The sequence below is a fragment of the Temnothorax nylanderi genome, unplaced genomic scaffold, assembly GCF_030848795.1.
Source record: "Temnothorax nylanderi isolate EJ_2023f unplaced genomic scaffold, tnyl_v1.0 TNYL_tig0046_pilon, whole genome shotgun sequence".
In the NCBI taxonomy this organism is placed as follows: Eukaryota; Metazoa; Arthropoda; class Insecta; order Hymenoptera; family Formicidae; genus Temnothorax; species Temnothorax nylanderi.
In genome coordinates, this window is record NW_027249108.1 from 845,707 (window position 1) to 865,654 (window position 19,948).

General features: G+C 46.5%; 1 protein-coding gene across 3 annotated transcripts in view; it reads right to left on the reverse strand.

Annotated features, from left to right (window-relative positions):
- Positions 1-19,948, reverse strand: part of Dac (dachshund family transcription factor) — a 182,605-nt gene that overhangs the window by 100,104 nt on the left and 62,553 nt on the right. For 2 of the 3 annotated variants that reach the window (XM_071705419.1, XM_071705417.1), the window contains exon 2: positions 8,270-8,418. In XM_071705419.1, the coding sequence (XP_071561520.1) occupies positions 8,270-8,418 (149 nt within the window). The remainder of the gene's footprint in view (positions 1-8,269; positions 8,419-19,948) is intronic. The other variant, XM_071705418.1, reaches the window with a different exon arrangement.

A 19,948-nucleotide genomic window follows, 5' to 3' on the forward strand; every position in this document is an offset into this window, starting at 1 on the left:
TCGAGACTACACCGAATCCTCGGAATCCTTCCTCTTCCTTGGACCTCCCTCTCCCTTCTGCCTTCTCGTCCGTGCCGCCAGAGTTACTTCTGCTTCTTCCCACTCCTCTCACACGCAGCAGTCCAGTATTTGTTCTTCCAGCGTCTCTTCTTCGCTACGAGAGAGAGAATCATCCAAGGGCAGTAAACCCTTTGATATATAGTCGAAGGTTTTTAGAGTTCTGTCAGCCACGCCCACAATCAGCCTTAGTATTATTTACACTCCTCGTGCTTCGTAGACGATCGTCTCTCTCGTAGATTTCGTCCTTTTCTCTCTTTCTGTATGCCTCTTTCTCCTCTTCTCTTGCACCCTCTCCTTTTTCACTTCTTCATTCTCTACCTCCCCTTCCTCGTCGTCCAAGTCAAAGCTAACGTCATCTCTGCCCTCTCTTCCCTTCGTCTTCGTCTTGATCACCGGCCTTTCGTCCGGTCCGGTAACTTTTTAACGGTTTCCTCGACGTATCCTGTCGCTTTGTCTTCGGGCGCTCTGCATAATATAACAGTGCCAACCCGGAGGCCGTTGGGGATCTTGAATCTTCTTTTGTTCCTGTCCTATCTACTCTCTTGCCCCCTCCTTTTCTTCGCGATCTTCTTTTGCCTCGTTTATCTTCTCCTCGAGGAGGGAGGGCCGAGCCCTCCGATGAGCGTACTCCGAATTTATAAAATTAGGTACGATCGCGGCTGCGTCTCTCGCGAAATTATCTATCCCCGACAACCTCTTACACTTCTTCTCTCTCGATCGTACCCGCGGGGCCAGATTTCGGGTTTCGCTCAGCGTCTAAAAGCGCGCCTCGCGAAAAAAAAAGGATCGGCCAGCCGAATATAAATCGACGCATATTTTATTCGACGCGAAATTTATCGGCCCGAAGAAACAGCCCGAAATTTCAGCGATCCGACTATTGACGCCGCGCCGTACGAGCGCCGATTGATTTCGTCCGGTTGTCGACATTTACCGCCGTTGTTCTCTCATGGTGCGCTCGAGGCACGATCGCACTCGTTTGCACGCGAAGCACAATCGTCTCGATCGATTCCGTTTCTCTCGAAAGATAAGGGAGACGGGGGCCTGTTGAAAGGCGCGCGAGACGTCAGACGACGGAGACAAACGGGCGAAACATTACATTTCGAAATCGCTCTGGCCGTCACGAAAAATCGTATCCGGGCCTAATCTTGAAAGTAAATCTCTCCCGCGGGCTAATCAAAACCGAGGATCAAACCCGGGGCCCGTGTTCCCGAACCATCTGCCCCTACTGCCCGCCGCCGCCGGCCAGCGTTGCAATAGTCCGGCCCGGCTATCCGCGTGGCGAACATTCGTTCGGTCCCACCGGGGTCGATACTTTTCACGTGATCCCGCAACATCGCTTAATCCTCTGCATAAACATTGTATTGTATTTCGCACAGGGGATGCTCCCATTATATCATATTTTGTTATTAATATTTTCTGACTGGATGGACCCACAAGCTGGTACGGGCATCGACGAGCACTTTTGTGCATCGACGAGCGTAAAGAGAGGGAGAGAGTGGGAAGGAGAGAACGATGGCGCCGGAGGAACAGAGAGCGAACGGTACCGGTTTTCTCGATCGTACGATACCCGCCAGGTATTTTCATTATTCGCGATCTAGTCCAGAAAATATCATCGAGCTCACAAACAGAACAATCGTATTGATTTTTCTTAATCCTTAATTATATATTTATTCAATAGTAAGTTTATTGTAATGTTTTTTTCGTAACATATAATATAATATTTTAAATAAATGATAGGATTGTCTCGCAGCAATAATTGCTTTGGTAAAAAATCATTCTCGGAAGCCAAAGAAATCCGTCACGCTCGATATAGTAGTTACAACCGAGCAACATTACAGAATTGCGTGTACGTGGTCGCAGTAAAGCCACGAACATTCATGAAGTTTTTATGGTGGCCAGGTTTATGTCCTTTGACATGCGCCACGTGAGTTCAATTGTCGAGCGTTTTAAAGCTGCGCGCGTCGTCGTTCTGCGCGCGTGCGTATTCATCCGCGCTTAGTAGTCCGCGGACGACGTTGTTTACAATTTTATGCGATTATTAAAGCAAAAATTAAGCTGCGCCGTTAAAGCGACGTAACGTGCGCGGACGATCCTCACGCGGAAGAACGGACGATTCACGGATCCGCACCGGAATCTCGACGCATATGACTCTCGCGAGGAACGTAAAACTCGACATTTCCAGGTACGAGAAGCCACGACTAATTTGCGAGGACGGTTGTTTTCACGCGCGTAGCACCGGTTGCGGCGCACAAACGAGCCCATCATTTTTTGATCGCTCTCGAAAGACATTCAGCCCCCGCCGTCAGGCCGACCTTTTACGATCAGGAAAACAACGGCCGGTGTCGATTTCCATTTGCTCGCTCCGTTATTTTTCTGTTATCCCTCCTGTAACCACACCGTGGTTACCTCTCGGCCGGGGCCCTCGCTTTTTATTTCCCGCATCGCGCGCGTTTGTTGGTCACGAGGGCTGCGCGTACGAATTACACAGAAATATTCGCGCGCGGACAAAGCGGCCGGCTCGTTGATTCGCAAGTTAATTGAGCGGCGCGGCACACTCGTCGGGCCACTAACGAGTAAATTGTTGACTACCACCACTGCCACCACTACCACCACCGTCACCACCCACCATCATCGCCATCGCCATCGCCATTACATCACCCGGGCCGGCGCGAGGCCGCGCGCGGAGGGGCGGAAATTGTACAGATTTTTGAGCCAATTAGTCGCGGTTTTAATCGCAGGAAATTGCCGTCACTTTGCCCAAAAAGCGTTTCACTTTCGCCGATCTCCTCTGTCGGTGTCGGACTCTGCGGTTTCGAGCACGCGCGATCGATGTAACGTACACCCCGCTGTCCCGTACACGAATCGTATTAAAAACATGCAGATTAACACTTTCCAGAAAATATTGCGCTATACATTGAAGAAACAAATTATTCTTTCTAATCTTTTCGCGAAATGCGAAAGGGAGGATTCTTTAGAACGTAAAAGCTATACTTAAGCCTCGATAAATCGGCGACCGTGCGCAGCGACAACTTAAGATACATAATTCCGCAAGATATACACAGTAATGATTTTCAAACGGCCGGCAGCTTTGGAACAGAGTCCCTCGAGGATCCTAGACCCTATACGGTGGATGGGCGGATCCGCGGGAGCGTCGTAAATGCGCCCCCAGGTCTTCGTGGAATAAAAAGGACGACAGTGCAGAGCGCGAGGACCGTCGTAATTAAGTCGTACTAAAATTCCGTCGTGCCTCGCGAGAGCTTTGAGAGGCGGCACGGATTTTATGGCTGCGGCCCTCGCAACGGCCGGCGCGTCAATGTATAGGTTACGCGCGACGCGTGTACGTATACACGTATGCGCGCTCGTGTCCGCCGACTGCTCCTTTATTTTCTCGCGCGGGAGAACAAGTCGTGCGAAACGTTGTTGCAAATGCGTCTCCCGCGACGATGCCGACGTTTCTATACGACGTGCCGCGATTTGCCGTTCCCGCCAGCTTTAGCCACATTCGCCGCGCTGTAAAGGTAAGGCTCATAATCAAAGATAAGAGTCGATCGAACATCCCTCCGCATTCACGCGATGGTCCCGCGGTCGTATTTTTCTGATACATGATTGCGGGAAGCAGTTACGGTAAAAGGGATATCAATAATATGCTATATTAATAATCACCGCATGCTAAAACCTCCCACCGCTCTTTCTCCCACTCTTTTTCTCTCTGTCTCTCTCTCTCGCGCGCGCGCGCAATCTTTCGACTTTTTTTGTCCCCTCTCGTTGACGTCTTCATTTGCTGGCCTTGCGCGCGCTCTTTCCCCGCTACGCAAAAAGCGATGAAACGCGAAAATTCTCAACGCGATTGATTTACGGTCACGCGGCGCGCAATAAAGGCGTTACAAAAATGAAGAGGCTTAATACATCGGTGCTTTTGTTACTCCGATTAACCTGGCGCCTTCTTACGTTTCCCTTCGCAGCCTTCGCCGAGATGTGGCCGCTTTTTCGTCGCGCTATGCACGCTTCTCGTCTGCTTGTTTCCTCTCGTAAAAAACAATCAAGCGCGGCCACACCGTGCCGGCTACCAAAAAAAAATTCACAGTAAACCTTGATTGTAACTAACTGATGAGGGGTAGAAAATCGACCGAAACGTTTCTGACAAAGGCAAAAAATGATAGATCCACCGTTGAGATTATATCTCAGAACTCTTATTCTTTCTCTTTCATTGTGCTTCGCTAGTTCACTTTTGAATTAACTACTTCAGCACACGCCCGCAACAGCAATAATTTACTAACGTTTCGATAAGTTTGACCATATAAATTTTTATTATACTCGAATTTCAAGCGTAGCTATAATTTATATGGGTGGATGATACGGTTGACGTCCTCGTTATAATGATTATTTCACATTCTACCCTCTTTCCATGGCGTGAGCCGAACCGTAGGATGATAATTCCAGGATACTTCAACGATACTTGTGTTCCGATATGTATTTCTTTAACCGACAAAATTATCAACGCGATACACACATCTCACGATATCTCACGGTATCTCATCGTTTCTCCAATTCATTAATTATCTTGCGCGGCTACCTGGTCTGGTTGGAATCATCGACCACAGCTTCGTGAACTGCGATGGTCTGTGGTCAGGAGGACTAGATACAAACTTACACAAGCTCACGTAATATACGTACACTTGATACTTGCGTCAACGATTGTAGTATGTTACTTGCTATATTTAGTATAGCAAGTACCTTTATATCTATATAAATTTTTAATAATATATTATTTCCGATACTTAATATCTTTGTCCTCGCATCTATGTACAGCGATTTTAATTTAAAAAAAAATTTTTTTTTTTGTTATATAGAACAATCTTGCTCGATGTTACGATGGAGATAAATTTAATTTGAAAATTAACACGGAACTATAATTCCATATAAAAAGACGTCCAATTTTAATTACATACTGACTATTTTAAATATTAAGTCGTAATTACTAAGCAAATTAGCAATAACGCCAGTTATTAACTCCTCCACCAACCATTGATAACATCTAATTACGAATACACAAGTAACGCCGTCGTCAAAAGAGAGATATCATAATAATCTATTCTCCTTATCAAACCATCAACAAAACATAACTGCTTATTAAGTACTCATGCGCGCTGGCAGCAATTAAAATCTTCTATATGCGCGACTCCCGGAAATGCGTAAAGCAATTCTACGTGCACGTCGGATTATACTTCTTCAAACTATAAGCGGAAGAAGAAGAAGAATGCACGTGTCCTTGGATATCGTCGAGCCATTAGAGTCTATATAGAATATTTTTATTTCATCGACACAATCCGAAATATCATCTCGCTTTAGGCTGTTTCGGAACGCGCGTATTTCTGAGATTAGGAGCGAGCCGAATCTTAATGCCGGCAGCCGACCGCGATTTTTACGCACGCTGTTTTCGAGCGTGAAAATTGTCGCGGGCGCGACAACGAAAATGTTCGGGATGGTCGACGCATGATATTGAAGCGATGTCGGGCCACTATTAGCCGGGTTTTATTGGTACACGGGCCAGCCGTGTGCCGGCTGACCTACGACCGCCAACAGTTAATCAATGCTTTTATGAGCATTCGCTTGGCAGTACACCATCGTTTCAAGCCGCGGTCCGTTCAGCCGAACCCACCCATCCACCCGACCGACCAACCAACCACCCATCCAGCCACCCAACGAGGGCGACACGCTTCCCACCCCTCTCTCTCTCTCTCTCTCTCTCTCTCTCTCTCTCTCTCTCTCTCTCTCTCTCTCTCTCTCTCTCTCTCTCTCTCTCCTCTCTCTCTCTCTCTCTCTCTCTCTCTCTCTCTCTCTCTCTCTCTCTCTCTCTCTCTCTCTCTCTCTCTCTCTCTCTCTCTCTCTCTCTCTCTCTCTCTCTCTCTCTCTCTCTCTCTCTCTCTCTCTCTCTCTCTCTCTCTCTCTCTCTCCCCCCCCCCTCTCTCTCTCTTTTCTGCACGTGTATGTATGTCGCATGCTCTTCGAGCAGCTACCCGAAATTTGCGCTACCACCACCGAGGCGCCTCTATCCGTTAAACGACCGAACGATTACGCCCGTCGACGTAATGTATTAGTTATAACGCGCGAGCATCGCCGTGAAATGAGTTCGTTGCTCGACTGTGCGGACTGGGCGACACGTTATATTCGGGTGCTTGAGGAAAAGTCGAAAATTTATTAACAGTAAATTCGTTCATATTTGAGCTAATGCTCGTCACACTCGCCCAAACGCCCAAACCGACCGGATAATTGATTTAGTTCGCGCGCTAATAAACAATTCGATATGCATTAGGTCACGTAATATAAATTACGCCGGGTCAATTTGATTAATGACACTTCCGCGATCAATGCATCAAACGATCACGGAGATCTCTGGAAATTACGGAACTGCGTCATCTTACAATCCGAACGAGTTAAAAATAGGGACGATCGATAAAATTTGTGATTCAAATCGTCATGATGCGCGCATGCGGCTAAACGCAAAACCGCTTTCGGAAATCCCTCTCTCCTCCGCTCTCTCTTTCCGGCCCATCTACCGCTATTTATTTCTCTCGTCGCTTTTAATTTCGTAGAGACAACATGGATGCGTATCAAGCGATGGTTCTCGCACGTGTACGCACTACGCACTCACACGAGCGTGTCGTGCCGAATCCATTGTGCGCCGCGCTCCCGAAACGCATGTTTCGCGCCCGCTATCGCGATCGGATCTCGCTTGTTGAGTTTATTAATTGCGTTATGGGAAGCGCCCCGCGGCCACCGGGCGAAATTAAAAAAAATTTTGACTCTCTTTCTCCGTGTCTCGTTACCTACGCGCGTTTTCAGCCTCTTTAATTTGTTCCTCGGACGGTTATATATAATATAACCGATCGTATATATTTTAGGCGAGCAGATCGAGTGTAACCGGGATACGGCCGCGACGGGAGGCGAGAGCAGGGGAACCGGCTCCAATCGTAAAACAATTATACAATTACCGCGCGGCCGTAATTAATTGCCGGCCGTTTCAACGTTTACCCCGACGAGCGCGCGAGAGAACGAGCGCGGCTGGCTGCAGGCGTGGACCCGCGCGAACGCGCCGCGGCATTAATTCATTAACGTTGCACCGTGAAACGTATTTGCCCGTAAAATTGATCGGCCGGCGTGTTCGCGATTATTTGCTTAAACAATTTCCGAACGTCGATCGACGCCGCCGCCGTATGACGTGATTTAACGATTTCCTTCTCTCGACATTGACGGCAATAACGTCCCCATTTCTCTCTCTCTCTCTCTCTCTCTCTCTCTCTTTCTTTCTCTTTCTCTCTGTATGTCCCCCGATGATAATATATCTGCGAAATAAGCGCGTCCCAACGGACACCCTTCAAAGCGCTATCGAAGAGCACAAAGAGAGTCCGCGCAAATAAACCAATGAATATTGTATGCGCGTTTATCGATCTTCCGGATGTTCACGGCGAGCGATGAATATCGCGCAAGGATGAACGAAATTGTGCGAGATTATAATATTATTAATTGCGTTATGTTATTAATAACACTAAGTATTAATAATTAATGGAATGTTCAATCATTAATGAATGATTAGATACGACGATGCGATGCGCAAAGCGGCCGCGACCGAGGTAAATCGAGAATGGCGGAGGAACTTCCTGGATTGGAATCCGGCATGGAGAATGTGAAGACAGCCGCGAGTATCATTTGCGTACGTAAAGGGATATCGTACGATATCCCGGGCATCGGTGACCGCCACCGCAGGCCGCAACACAACGGTGCAGTCGCAGTTAATTTGCTCACTCCAAGTGTGTTTGATTCCCCTAATTAATTGATCGGTAGGGTCACCGTATACCAGAGCGTATATACGGATGGCAGTAATCAAGCGCGTGGCCCTCGCTACGTACGTCTATTTGCACGTACGTGCTCTATTTGGCATAACCCCACGCTCGACCGTCTGCGTTTATGCATCTAGATACTTCCGCCACAAAAATCTCGATTAAAAATCAGAACATTCAGATTTACACGTTTTTACCGTCCGAAAAAATACAACGAAAAATTAACCATAACGATCGCAATAGAATAGAAATGATACGAGCCTTCTAATTATAAATATTTTTGATAAGATATATATAAAAAGCTTTAATATTATTTTAAAGCAACTGTATACATGTATATTTTTAAACAAAATAAAATGCTGGGTACTTACCGAGGTGTCCGTTTTCGTAATAATCGCCGTTGTCCATTCTGTGCTTCTTCAGGGAGTGTTGAGGATGATGGCCAGCCGCCGCGGCTAGGTGGCTCGCCGCGAGGCTCAGTCCAACGGAAGCTCGCTTTGGGGGTCTTCCTGGCCTGGAGCTGTACAGTGAGAGAGAGTTACTGTGGTTAGAGACACCTGTCATCGAGGTAATGTCTTACCCCGATCGTCGTAGTCGCGATATTCATCACGACCGATTATCCGTTGAAAGGATTAAGGAGGAAATATCAGCCTTCGCGCGAAGGAAGTAAGTCTCTTCGATTCATTAGTGCGATCGAGATCGTCCCGGCCGATTAGGTATCGCGAGAAATGAGAATACCGTAACTGGAAATTATCAATGATTATGAATCGAAGTTGCGAGCTGCGAACTAGAAACTGCTGCGTGGCACGACACGTATGTAGAAACGACTGCTTTAACGACCGCCTGCTGATTTTTCCTCTGTGAATAAGTCTTATTTGCAATATCTCGAGTGGATCTCGAGTTCTGATTTCAAGATTACTCGAGAGGGCATCCCAGAAGAAACCGCGCTGCGCCGCGCAAACCATTAAAGGAACACCCGGCTCACTAACCGAGGAACCAATTTGAAAACCTTGATGGCTAATCTACGTGGATCGTGCGAACGTTTCGAGAGCGGACTCTTACGTGACTAAGGGAAAATGAAAATCATCCATGAAAATAACACATGGCTTTTACTCTAAACACGTCATCGACTGACAAACAGAATTAGATTTTACGCGTTATTCTCAAAGCATAAGATAAAATCATACACGAATGATTAAATATGTATAGACATTAATAGGCGAATAAAATAACGTGAGAATCCTCTACTTTTAACCCTTAATCTGTAAACCTGGGTCGTTTTCGTCCGGGCAAAAATCAAATGTAGTTGTAACTTTTGAACACGGGAAGGGAGAGCGCTACTATGCCTCCGTAAAAAAAATTATGCTCCCCGAGGACCCGTTTACCGACTTTCACCGTGCCATCCCCCTCCGACCGTCGCAGCAGACACTTGAATTCTTATCCGGACGAAAACGACCCACCTTTACAGTCAACGTTAGTCAAAACCGTAAATAATTTTTTTTCGTTTTTCCGTTTTAAAGTATTCATTGTGTCCGTAAAAGTGTCACAAAAACATCTGACCGTAAAAAAAAAATTACAAAAATATTTTTATATCACACTTGCGTGGAAAGTGGCCCATTCCGCGGATGAGGATTTCAAGAAATGTAATTTTTTATTTTTTAGTAATAAAAGAATGTTGTGACCCTTAACTATTGACTTCTTATTGATTTTATTACTAATTTTTGAATTATTATATATTTATTACTGTTTTTACTACGAAATTTGGGGCTAATTTATTGGCAATTTTCAGGTTCAAAACTTAAGCACTTCATTTCAAAATAATTGCATGCAATATTTTTTTTATGAAAGGTACGTTTTTTCCCTTCAATTTCCGTTTTGATTCATTTCGATATCTTTATTTGTCTTAAAGTTATGATTTTTTGAGTAAACAAATAATTTTACCCCTAGTTGCTCCATTTTTTTAATACAAATTATGTGAAAAAATTAAATTGTTTATAATTTTATGATTGATACTTCAAATTGAAGGTTTGAATTACCTCCATGAATTTTTTCAGATTTTTTGTAACACTTTAACACTTTAAACAAACGTCAGGACGAAAACGACCCAGGTTTACAGACTAAAGGTGCCAAAAAAACGTTTACAGACTAAGGGTTAAAACTTACATAGTGAAATACTTGCCTATGTAATAAAAAGTTAAATTATAAAATATTGTTATTGTATTTACAAGATGTATGTAAAAATAGATCTTATGAAAAATTCCGCGATCCGCAATTACTCTCCAGAGTAGCTTTAGAATCGAGTCGTTTCGAGTGGCCGGCGTTTTCTTTTGATGAGCAGCACTGGCACCTTTAGAGCTTTGTCGGCGGCGAAGCAGACGAGGAAGATCTCCGTTGAAACAATCTGTACGATAGTGGCGATGATACTGGTGCGCCCAGGGAGGGAGGTTCATTTTTCATAGGCGATAGGCGCCAGAGAGGCGCTCACGCATACGCACGCGCGCATACACACGCTAAGCATGCATCCACACCAACACCGCAACATTACGCACGAAATACACGCGTATACCCAATACCCACGTACACGCACAACTACCTTTCGCTTCAACGAGGGAATATTCGGGACTTGTTACCTTTCTTTACTCTCGACATAACACCTAAACTGTCCGCGAATGTTCTCAACCTTTCACGATGCATCTCCGTATAAATAATAAATCAAACTTTTATTTGATCGCCTTTGATCGAATGACACGCTGAAAATAATCGAGGCGCATCATTCTAGAGACTCAAGATCGTTTTCTTAATTACGCGCATTCTTAACACGACCGTACCATTATTCGCGGAATAGGATCGATTAGGGAATAACGAGACGGAGGCTGAGCACCGCTAACCGGTAAGCGAGCAATCTCATAGTAGTCAAGACAGATTTGTAAATCTAATTTTTCATCCCGTCTTTCTGCCTTGCCCTCTCACTTTGCCTCTTCGTTGCCTGGAATCTTCCTCATCTTCTCCTCGGTATCTCACTCTCTTCTCTTCGTTTTCGGCCGTCCTCCTCCTTTTTCTCCCGCCCTCTCTCTCACACTCCCTACGACGTTCTTTTTCGCCTTGCTACTTGTCTCTCGCCCTATCCCTTTTTCACTGCCGCCTCTCACGCACGCGGGATCCCCAGACGATTCTCAGACGGCCGGTTTATACGGCGTTGATCTCTTAAACCGCTTAGCTTCAGGTTACACCGAAAACACGAGCGCACTTTCTGAGCGCTTAGACCCCGCATAATGCGCATTTGTTTGCGTGCCGCGCGATCAGCGAAATAAGACGAGGCGCCGCGCCGCGCCGGGCGGCGCGAGCAGTGTGCGGGTTGAAACCTTTTTCTTGGCGGTCAGAAATCTAATGCGAGCGGGTTGAAACGATATATTTATCCGATGACTGCGATGTACCCGCAAAAAAAAATTGACGCTTCGAAGTACCTGTTGATAAAGGTTGGAAGGTACGGTTTGAATACACATCTTCTGCACGTAATATTCTTTTCCTTTTCCCGCTGACGAGTCAGATATTTACGTGATATCTCCTGCATTAAACGACAAAACAATGAAACGGAGCAAGACGACAAGACGGGCATGGACCAGACTGTCGACTAAAGGATCAAGAGAGCGCTAATAATGTGACAACGACACGGCCGCGCTGCTGTTCACTTGATTTTATATCGAGGAAAGTAGGAAACTGATCAGTCTTTCGGGGTGAAATTAATTGACAACTTACATCACGTTGATTGTAACTATTATGACAGAGAAAATTAACTTTTATTACGAGATAATCAGAAATTGACACGTAAACAATGTAAAAGAGAAAAAATTTTGAAAGGTTTCTCTTTTGAGAAACGCGCGACCAGTTTGCTCGGACAGATTGCCCTTGATATTCTCGGATCGTAAGTGATTATTAACAAAGTGGTTTAACTTCAATGCCGTTGCCAGAAGGTTCCAGATAATTATACGGGCTGCTTCCCTTCTCGGGACGTTGTCCTCCAGAAATGTCTCCGCGAAAACGATCGTGGAAGTATTTACGAGTGCCGGCGTATCTCGCGCAAATTATGTGCACTTGAGTAGGCCGCAATTAGAGCGGCGTAATCGTAACGAACGATCGAAGATCGAAGACTTCGCGGTTTCTCGAGCCGTCCGTCGCGTCCGTCCGACTCTTGTCGCGTGATTTATACACACGGCCGGAATGAGAGACAGACATCCGCCGCACTTAATTCACGGGCGAGTCGCATCGAATATATATAGTTTTCGAGCGGCCGAAACGGTTAGACGGCTGGAAATTATCGCCCGATCGATCGTTTTGTACATTATTCGCGGCGCGGTGCGATAGATCGATTAGATTCGGCCGCGCACACTTCTGTATTGTATTTGGCCGGGTTCTCATTCGGAATTGCGTGTGGGCATTAAGAGTTGCCGATGATCGGGCCAGGTGCTATGCTCCGATCCTGATCGTTCCCCGCCCTAATGATCGTTGCACCTCCGGTGGAGAGCCAGATCGCTCCGCGAGAAAAGGACAGACGGATGGAACAGGAAAAGGAAGAAAGGATCGGAGAAATGCGTGGAGAAAGAAAGGGAAACACGAAATGCAGAGAGAAGTAAATTTGGGCGAGGGGAGAAAAAACGGGAGAAAGAGAAAGAAAGAAAGAGACCTATCGCGCGGCGCGACTCGCGGGGAATTACATGGCTTTCGTAAGCGATGGGGCGTTTAACGATCTATCGACTTTGAAAAGTCTTTAGTTCCTCCAACCGTTCGCTCGTCCATGCGTATCCGGCGCGGCGTAGTCGCGCCGCGTGTTGCAAAGCGGGCAAAAAACACGGCGCAACAAAACGCAGCGAGCCGATCGAATCAAATCGAATTCACGATTCGAATTCGCCGGAAAGGCGTCGGGCGTCAAGGTGGAAGGACGCAGGTGGAATTGCCCGCGTCTCGATACGTGCTAACCCTGGCCGGCGAATTCGGGCGGATGAGCGGAATCCGCGAAATTGAGCGGAAAAAAAAATGAAACGATCGAGCGTACGGTACAACGGGGATAGATCGAGCATGTATTTAACTGTACTGGAAGTGGTACTCGCTTTAGATCGCCGATCTGATATTAGCCTTAAGTAGATGAGCGCGGTGTGATTTATAGCGGCGGGTACCTTAATTGTCTTAATTATGCGGCAGCCGCTTCCGTGGAAAGCGCAGCACCGCTCCGCGCGCAATCGACCTCGTTGTAATTTAACGTGAGCGTTTTCTCGCGATTCCTACCGCACACCTGACAGCTCCTGCGCCCCATTACGATAAACTCCGACGATAAACCAACCATAATTCCTCCATTAAAATCGATGCGCGAGAGGTCCCTCCATTGTGTGTCGCCTCCAAAACTTCCTTCATTCGGAAACAAATGGAACGGATATGAATATCGTTTCTCCCATACCGAGCACAATTACGGCTATTAATTTATATCGTGTATTCGCCGCGGTAGGAAATAAGGCAGCGCATATACGCTATTAGAAAACAGCCCGCGTTCTTCACTCGCAAATTCATTTGGTACACGACAAATTGGATGACGTTGGACGCGACGTTAATTAGTTTTCTCGAATCGTTACCATTGATGTTATCGGGTTCCGCTATTTTGTTTTTTTTCCCCGTATATTTCCGTCGCTAAGCTCGCTCGTTATTGGCAGAACGGTAATTACATTGTATCGCAAATATTTGCCACTCATGTTTCGCGTTCGGGGCGATAGATGGAAATGACGATGGCAAGAGCGTGCCGGGTAGAAGGAGAAGAGAAGATGCGGGTTAGGTGCGTGGTATGTCATGCGAACGATATCGCGTGCGTGCCTGACCCTACCTACATGTACGCCACATTAAATCGGTATACATCTTAGAATTCCTTAGGATGCCTTCCTGTCGATGTGTCTTGTCAACGTAACGGGAAGTCCGTGTCTCATTACCAACAAAATCAAGATAAAAGCTCTCTCCCAGACGTGATAGAAAGATTAGCATTTCAGCAAATGTTTGGGGTACTTGAAAAATCGTATAATATATTGTAATTGAATATAACACGTTTATCGCAGTAACGATTAATAGCATTACGATTTAATAAGCGTATCTCTCGGCGTAATGAGCCTTGATTGCGAATACGATGGCATTTTGATGGATTCGACGTCGGTCACGGTTGGCCCGGTGCTTGCCAGAAAAGAGTCCAGACGAGTAGAACGGAACGAGAGAACGAACGAATGAGCGGGCAGGCGAGTAACGCGCGGGCGAGCGATCGTAAATTGTCAATTTCGAAGTCAATTTGGCCAGGCTTACCAATCGGCTGCCGGTTAATTTCAAGGTGAATTGTGTCCAATATGGGTATATTATTAATGGCCCGCCGAGGGATAGGGTGCACTTCGGACCGACGAGGGTTGCAACCCCGTTCTCGCGCATTGCCCAAATCTATCGCTCGGGGGCTGCCGGTATGCTCTCGCATTCGGTATTCCGGATTAAATGCTCTCTGATGTTACTGCAACGGCGGCGGTTGCACCGCCGTCTCTCATATACGTCTAACGTCCACGTCTAACGCGCGTATGGGATGTTTCGTGGATTCGACGATATCGTCCTTCGCGCGAAACTGCGAAAACGAAACCAGCACTTCTGCGCTAATTACATATATTTTTTCCGTAGCATACTTATTTGTAGAAACGATCGAGCGCTATGATTATTTTCGCTTTTACAGGTTTCTTTTGTGATTTTTTTACAACACTTGAAACGTCTACGCTTAAAAAAAAATGTTTAAATATGTAGAAGAGTTAATCTTTCTCTTTCGCTCTCTCTCTCTCTCTCTCTCTCTCTCTCTCTCTCTATGAACTTCTGGACTTCCACACCGGCACGCGATTTTATGAAACTACACTGTCTAACGTGTCCCTGCTGCCGGTTTCCTGTTTCCAGCCACAGCCGGAGCGCAAATATCGCGCCTTGTCTCTTGCGAGACTGGTTACAAAGCTACAAAGGGGCCACTATACCGAGGTCAAACACGACGCTATCTTTGAATTACGGCGCCGTTGCCTTATCGCATCCTACCGCTACCGTCTTGCGCCGTCCAAATACTCCGAGGCGTCCTGAAAACAAGGGCCATCCGCGTTGGGTTATGGGAAAATAACCCGAGTAAACTACTCGAGGACTCGAGAGAGAGAGAGAGAGAGAGAGAGAGAGAGAGAGAGAGCAGAGTCTCTTACGAGATCTTTGTTAGGCTTTATGGAGTCGAATCTTTCTGAACGCGCGACTGTAGCCGAAGTAGGATCAGCGAGACGAGGAGTTTCGAGCAGAGGATCGATGAGAGAGCTGCTTGCTCCTTTACGCTTTGCCACGTGACCTTACGCGTCACAAAAGCGCCGATTCAGTCATGGCTCATAGAGTCCCACCCCGGTTTTTCCGTACTGTTCCCCGTATTTGATCTATATTGCGGAGTCAGGTTTCGTGTGACCTTACATCTGGTTTGAAGCGATACAGTCGTCGGATATTAAGAGCGTTTACATTCGGCTGGTAACTGGTAACCGAGTATCAGTGGTTGTCGACAACGTATTATTATAGGGGAACCCAGCTACATAACTAGCTTTTACGAGAGTGGTACCTTTTAAGAATGACAATAAATATAAATTTTCGATAATACTAGTGTCGACGTTCAAAAAAATTATAAACATTAAAATCTGCATGAGATAATGCCACAATTCGTATAAAAATTTATTCGATTTGTTCATTTTTGTAACTTAAGTATACTCATTTGCGCCAACTTAGAGGGGACGTAATCCCGACTTCCTCAAAATGATCATAATTTTGAGAACCACTGCCGATATTATGATAGTCGGCACGACCGTCCTGTTCCCGAATTATCGTCTTTCGCGCGCGCTCTCTGGTTCTCTTCCGCATGTCCCTGTCCTCGTTCTCCGCCCTTGTCGGTTCCCCACGAGTCCTCCCTCTCTCTTTCTCTCTCTATCACTCTTTCTCTTATCCTCTCGCGCTCTGTCTTTTTTTCGGAACTTGCGAGAGCACCGGCGAGAGCGTCCCCTCGTAAAGCCTCGTCGCGCGCAATTCCCGTCATAACAACGACTTCAATTTTCGTCAAAAGTCTTTCGCCGTTATCGTCGTCGCCGTCGTCCCCCCTTTTCACCCCTCCGCGGACGCCTCCCACGGTCTGGTCCTTCGATTTGCCGCTTTATAAACCCGGTCGCTACGCCAGACGAAAATCGGCAGCCGCCAGCGCCGTCACCGTCGCCGCTACCGCGCGATATTTTCCAAATTATAAATTTTTACGAGTGCCGCGCGTAATACTCGCCCTTCGATTCCACGTGCCTATCTCTCCGTTTCCGTCGACGTTTCTTCCCTTTCGCTCACTTCCCCCGCGTGATACCGTTAGTCAGATTGGATTTGTCCGATTTTGTCCATTGAGCAGGAAAAAGCCGAAGCAGGGAACGTGCGAGTACGAAGATAGATATATATTCCTCTATATGCTCTTACATATTGCACCGTTATACGATATATCAATATTGTATATACGGTATGATATGACGCGTTTGTAATTTCCCGTTTCGACTTAATACTTAATAATGATCTGTCATTCAATCGAAAAAAGTCGATTAATTACAGACATAGCAAAACAATGTTAACGAAGACTCATTTGCAAGTCGGCTATTGCGATCGCGGTCAGATAACGTAATGAAATATACCGCTATCAATCCTCCACGCTCGCCAATTACCATGCGAGTGTAGCGTGAGCATTCGAATCCAAGAGTTTCCCAGGAAGATAGAAAGACAAGTGGAAATAAGGAGGCGTTTGCGTATGATATGGTTCGCGGAATGATTTTATGCATCCTTGTGCCGTTACACGGAAAAGGAATAACGAAGGAAGCTCGATCCCCTCGGCGTCATGCCGGATAAAGAGAGAAAGAGAGAAAAAGCACTTTCTAATAACCACAATGTAACGCTGGGGTGCGTTACACAAAAGAAATCTTTTTTTTCGGATGGGGGTTCGAGACTTATCTTAGTAATATTGGATTAAAACTTATGCCTCTCTCGGTCGCAATATGTTATTTTTATTGCTCGTAGCTTTGCATAATATTCGTTGGGGTGCGCGAGCGCCTTCCTCTCCCTCTCTCTCTCTCGGGCTCTAATTTTAATTTTTATGTCGTGCTGCGTTGGGGAACGTTACGATTCGACGTGGCCTACTTATTTGCGTTTTAAGATCTCGCGGATGCTTCGTCGGTTGTATTTTCGGTAAAGAGGCGCGTGGCGTGAATTAAAGAGATAATGTTGCCTTGTTTTATATCGAATAAAAAGATGATTTTATTTAAAAATAGACAAGTAAATAATATCGACAATTATTTGAATTACTCTTTATATTATCGCGTGAAATATTGCAATAACTTTCATTTCTGATGTTCTTTATGGTTCTTTTAACATCTGGACATTTTATATTTAGACTCGAGATATACGTATTACGTTTGCTCAACAGAATTTGATTAATGTATATATGTGATGTATATATACAAAAAAATTGTGGGAAACCACAAACGTAGCGTGAGACCACCATCGGTGTTGACGTTCACATTAATAGCGACGAATACGGCTATATATCTATCTCCGAGAACTACGTATGGTTCGTGAACCAATTTCAATTTCGAGGACCCTCACAAAGGTGTAAAAAATTTCTATTACTGACCGATAGGCTGAGATACACCGTTCAGAAGAAGACACGCGATGATCATTCCTAGGAATGACGAATTAAAAAGCCCCTAAAAATATAATTCATATCTCTATAGGTACGCAGGTTACGGAGATTCTGATGGCACTTCCAAAATAAGGCATGCTGATCGGAACGCAATTTCTACTCGAAATCAAAATTTCTACAAGTAAAATACTTTTACTTCGAATTATTTCTCGCTGAGCAAAATATCTCTCCTTTAATGTCTGCACGGGAGGGACGGTTCTCCTCCTAGAACGATTTCGGTAGCAAATCCACTCGGCGCGATCCATGAGATGACGACGACGACGACGACGACGACGACTACGATGTTATTCCTTCACGCACACGACACGTACTCGGCGTAATACCCGATAATACCTGTATTTGCACGTGGCGGGCGCGACAGACCTTACCCGTGCGACGTGCGTTACAGCCGCGTAATCCCGGCAATCTCGAGGACGTGGCCCAGTCTTCGGCGGGAGTAATCCTGCCAATTTGGGCCGCGGATTATCCCCGAAGGAGAGGGCAACAACGCGGTTGCGTCCGCGTTGCGAAACTTTGATTCCATTTCGGCGCAATAATCGAAATCTTCGCGCGTTGTCGTGAAGACGCGCCAGAACACGGAATTTAATTCCGCCCCGCTTATATAACCAAGTCGACGTGCGTAAACACGTTACAAATCGTCACGAACTCGCGGGACTACTCCGCAACAATTTCGAATAATCCGCGATAAAATCCCAATTCGCCGACGAAAATGCGTTTGGATCAAAACTTCGATCTGAAACCATCTGATTGTTAAATCGCCTCGCGAATTCGAAGAATCGTCACGTATGTAGCTTAGAATAACGGAGGGAATGCAGGCGGGCAGAGGTAGGGGGTGAAGGTGTAAGTGCCAGAGAGGACGGTGCTTACCTCGAATAAAATATATCGGCTCGTAAAGCGACTGCGGTGGTCAGCTTTTTGTCGGACGGCGGGTGCGCGGCGGACCGGGTGTGAGCGGGACCATGCGGGGGTGAGTGACTCGTGTGTATGTTGACGTAGGGTGAAAGGGAAAGGTGGCTGCGGTCTCTCTTTCTCTCTCACTCTCTCTCATAGTGGGACTCCTGGCCCCAGTGTCTCTCATTTCAATATTTCCACGATAAATCCACGATAAATCCGCGTCCGGGACTTTTTTACGAGTCGCGACGGAATAAATAATAAAGGCCCGCACGGCCGTAGCTCTCTCACACTAACGCGATACAACCAATACACCTTGCATGCGCCTTTGCCGATTCCCCGTCTCCAGGTCCTTCCTCCCCCCTCCGCGCTCCTTCGCTGCTCTAGTCTGGCTTTTATGACCGCTACAAGTATGTCCGAATGTCAGATCGAAATAATAAGCGGAAGGGGGATAGTCGTCAGCGAGGAGGAGGAAAAAAAGCATACCTTCACGCGAACACGTGTGCGTAAACGTGATGCATAAACTCACGCCGACTTATGGCAGATTCGTACCGCTCCGTCGAGAAGGCCCGGATCTTTCTTCCCCCGGGCCTGGCCGGTCCTCTTTCTCCTCTCATCCCGTTATTCGTGCGACTTTATTAAGTCGTTAAATCGCGGAATCGTCGTCGACACCCGGTAACATTCCTCGTGCGAGCGCATATTCGGGCGAGTAATAGTCGTCGCGCGCGATCGTTTCGTCCAATATGAAATAGTCCTCGATTACCATCAATTAACGACAGACGCGCATCTATTACCGTTATATCGGTAGCCACATGTCTTTTTGGGCGATCCGATATTTGCGTAAGAGAGAAAACTGCCGGTGCACGCGTCGGCATAAAACTCGTCTTCCGCGTGGAAATCGAGCGACGACTATTAGTATACGTGCGCGTAGAGTGCACGGATATTCCGAGTGAATTATACGCGCGTTATCGCGTAACGCAATTGATTTTATTGCGCTGTAAAACGCACTCGCGGTTTATGACGAAAAATCGCCTCCTTTCAGGACTTTCCGCGTAGACGAGCTCCAGTCCGCTCGCGAGCAGCTTAATCGGCTTCGACAGTGCGGACCGCGTGCGGAATGCCCGCCGACTCGAGCGGTCTTCCGCGTTTAAGCGCGATAATTAATAACGTAATTAAGTTGGGGCCCATAACTCAAAGGACGTCGCGCTCGCGAACCACTGAAGTAATTGGGGAATTATATTTTGTTTCTCCAAAGGGAGATCCCATCGGACGGAACGTCGAGAGGCTTCGCTGCCAGCACGCGCGGGCAAATTGTAATTAAATATCAAACGTTTGCAATTACCGCACCGCACCTGCCCGCATTTCCTTTTCT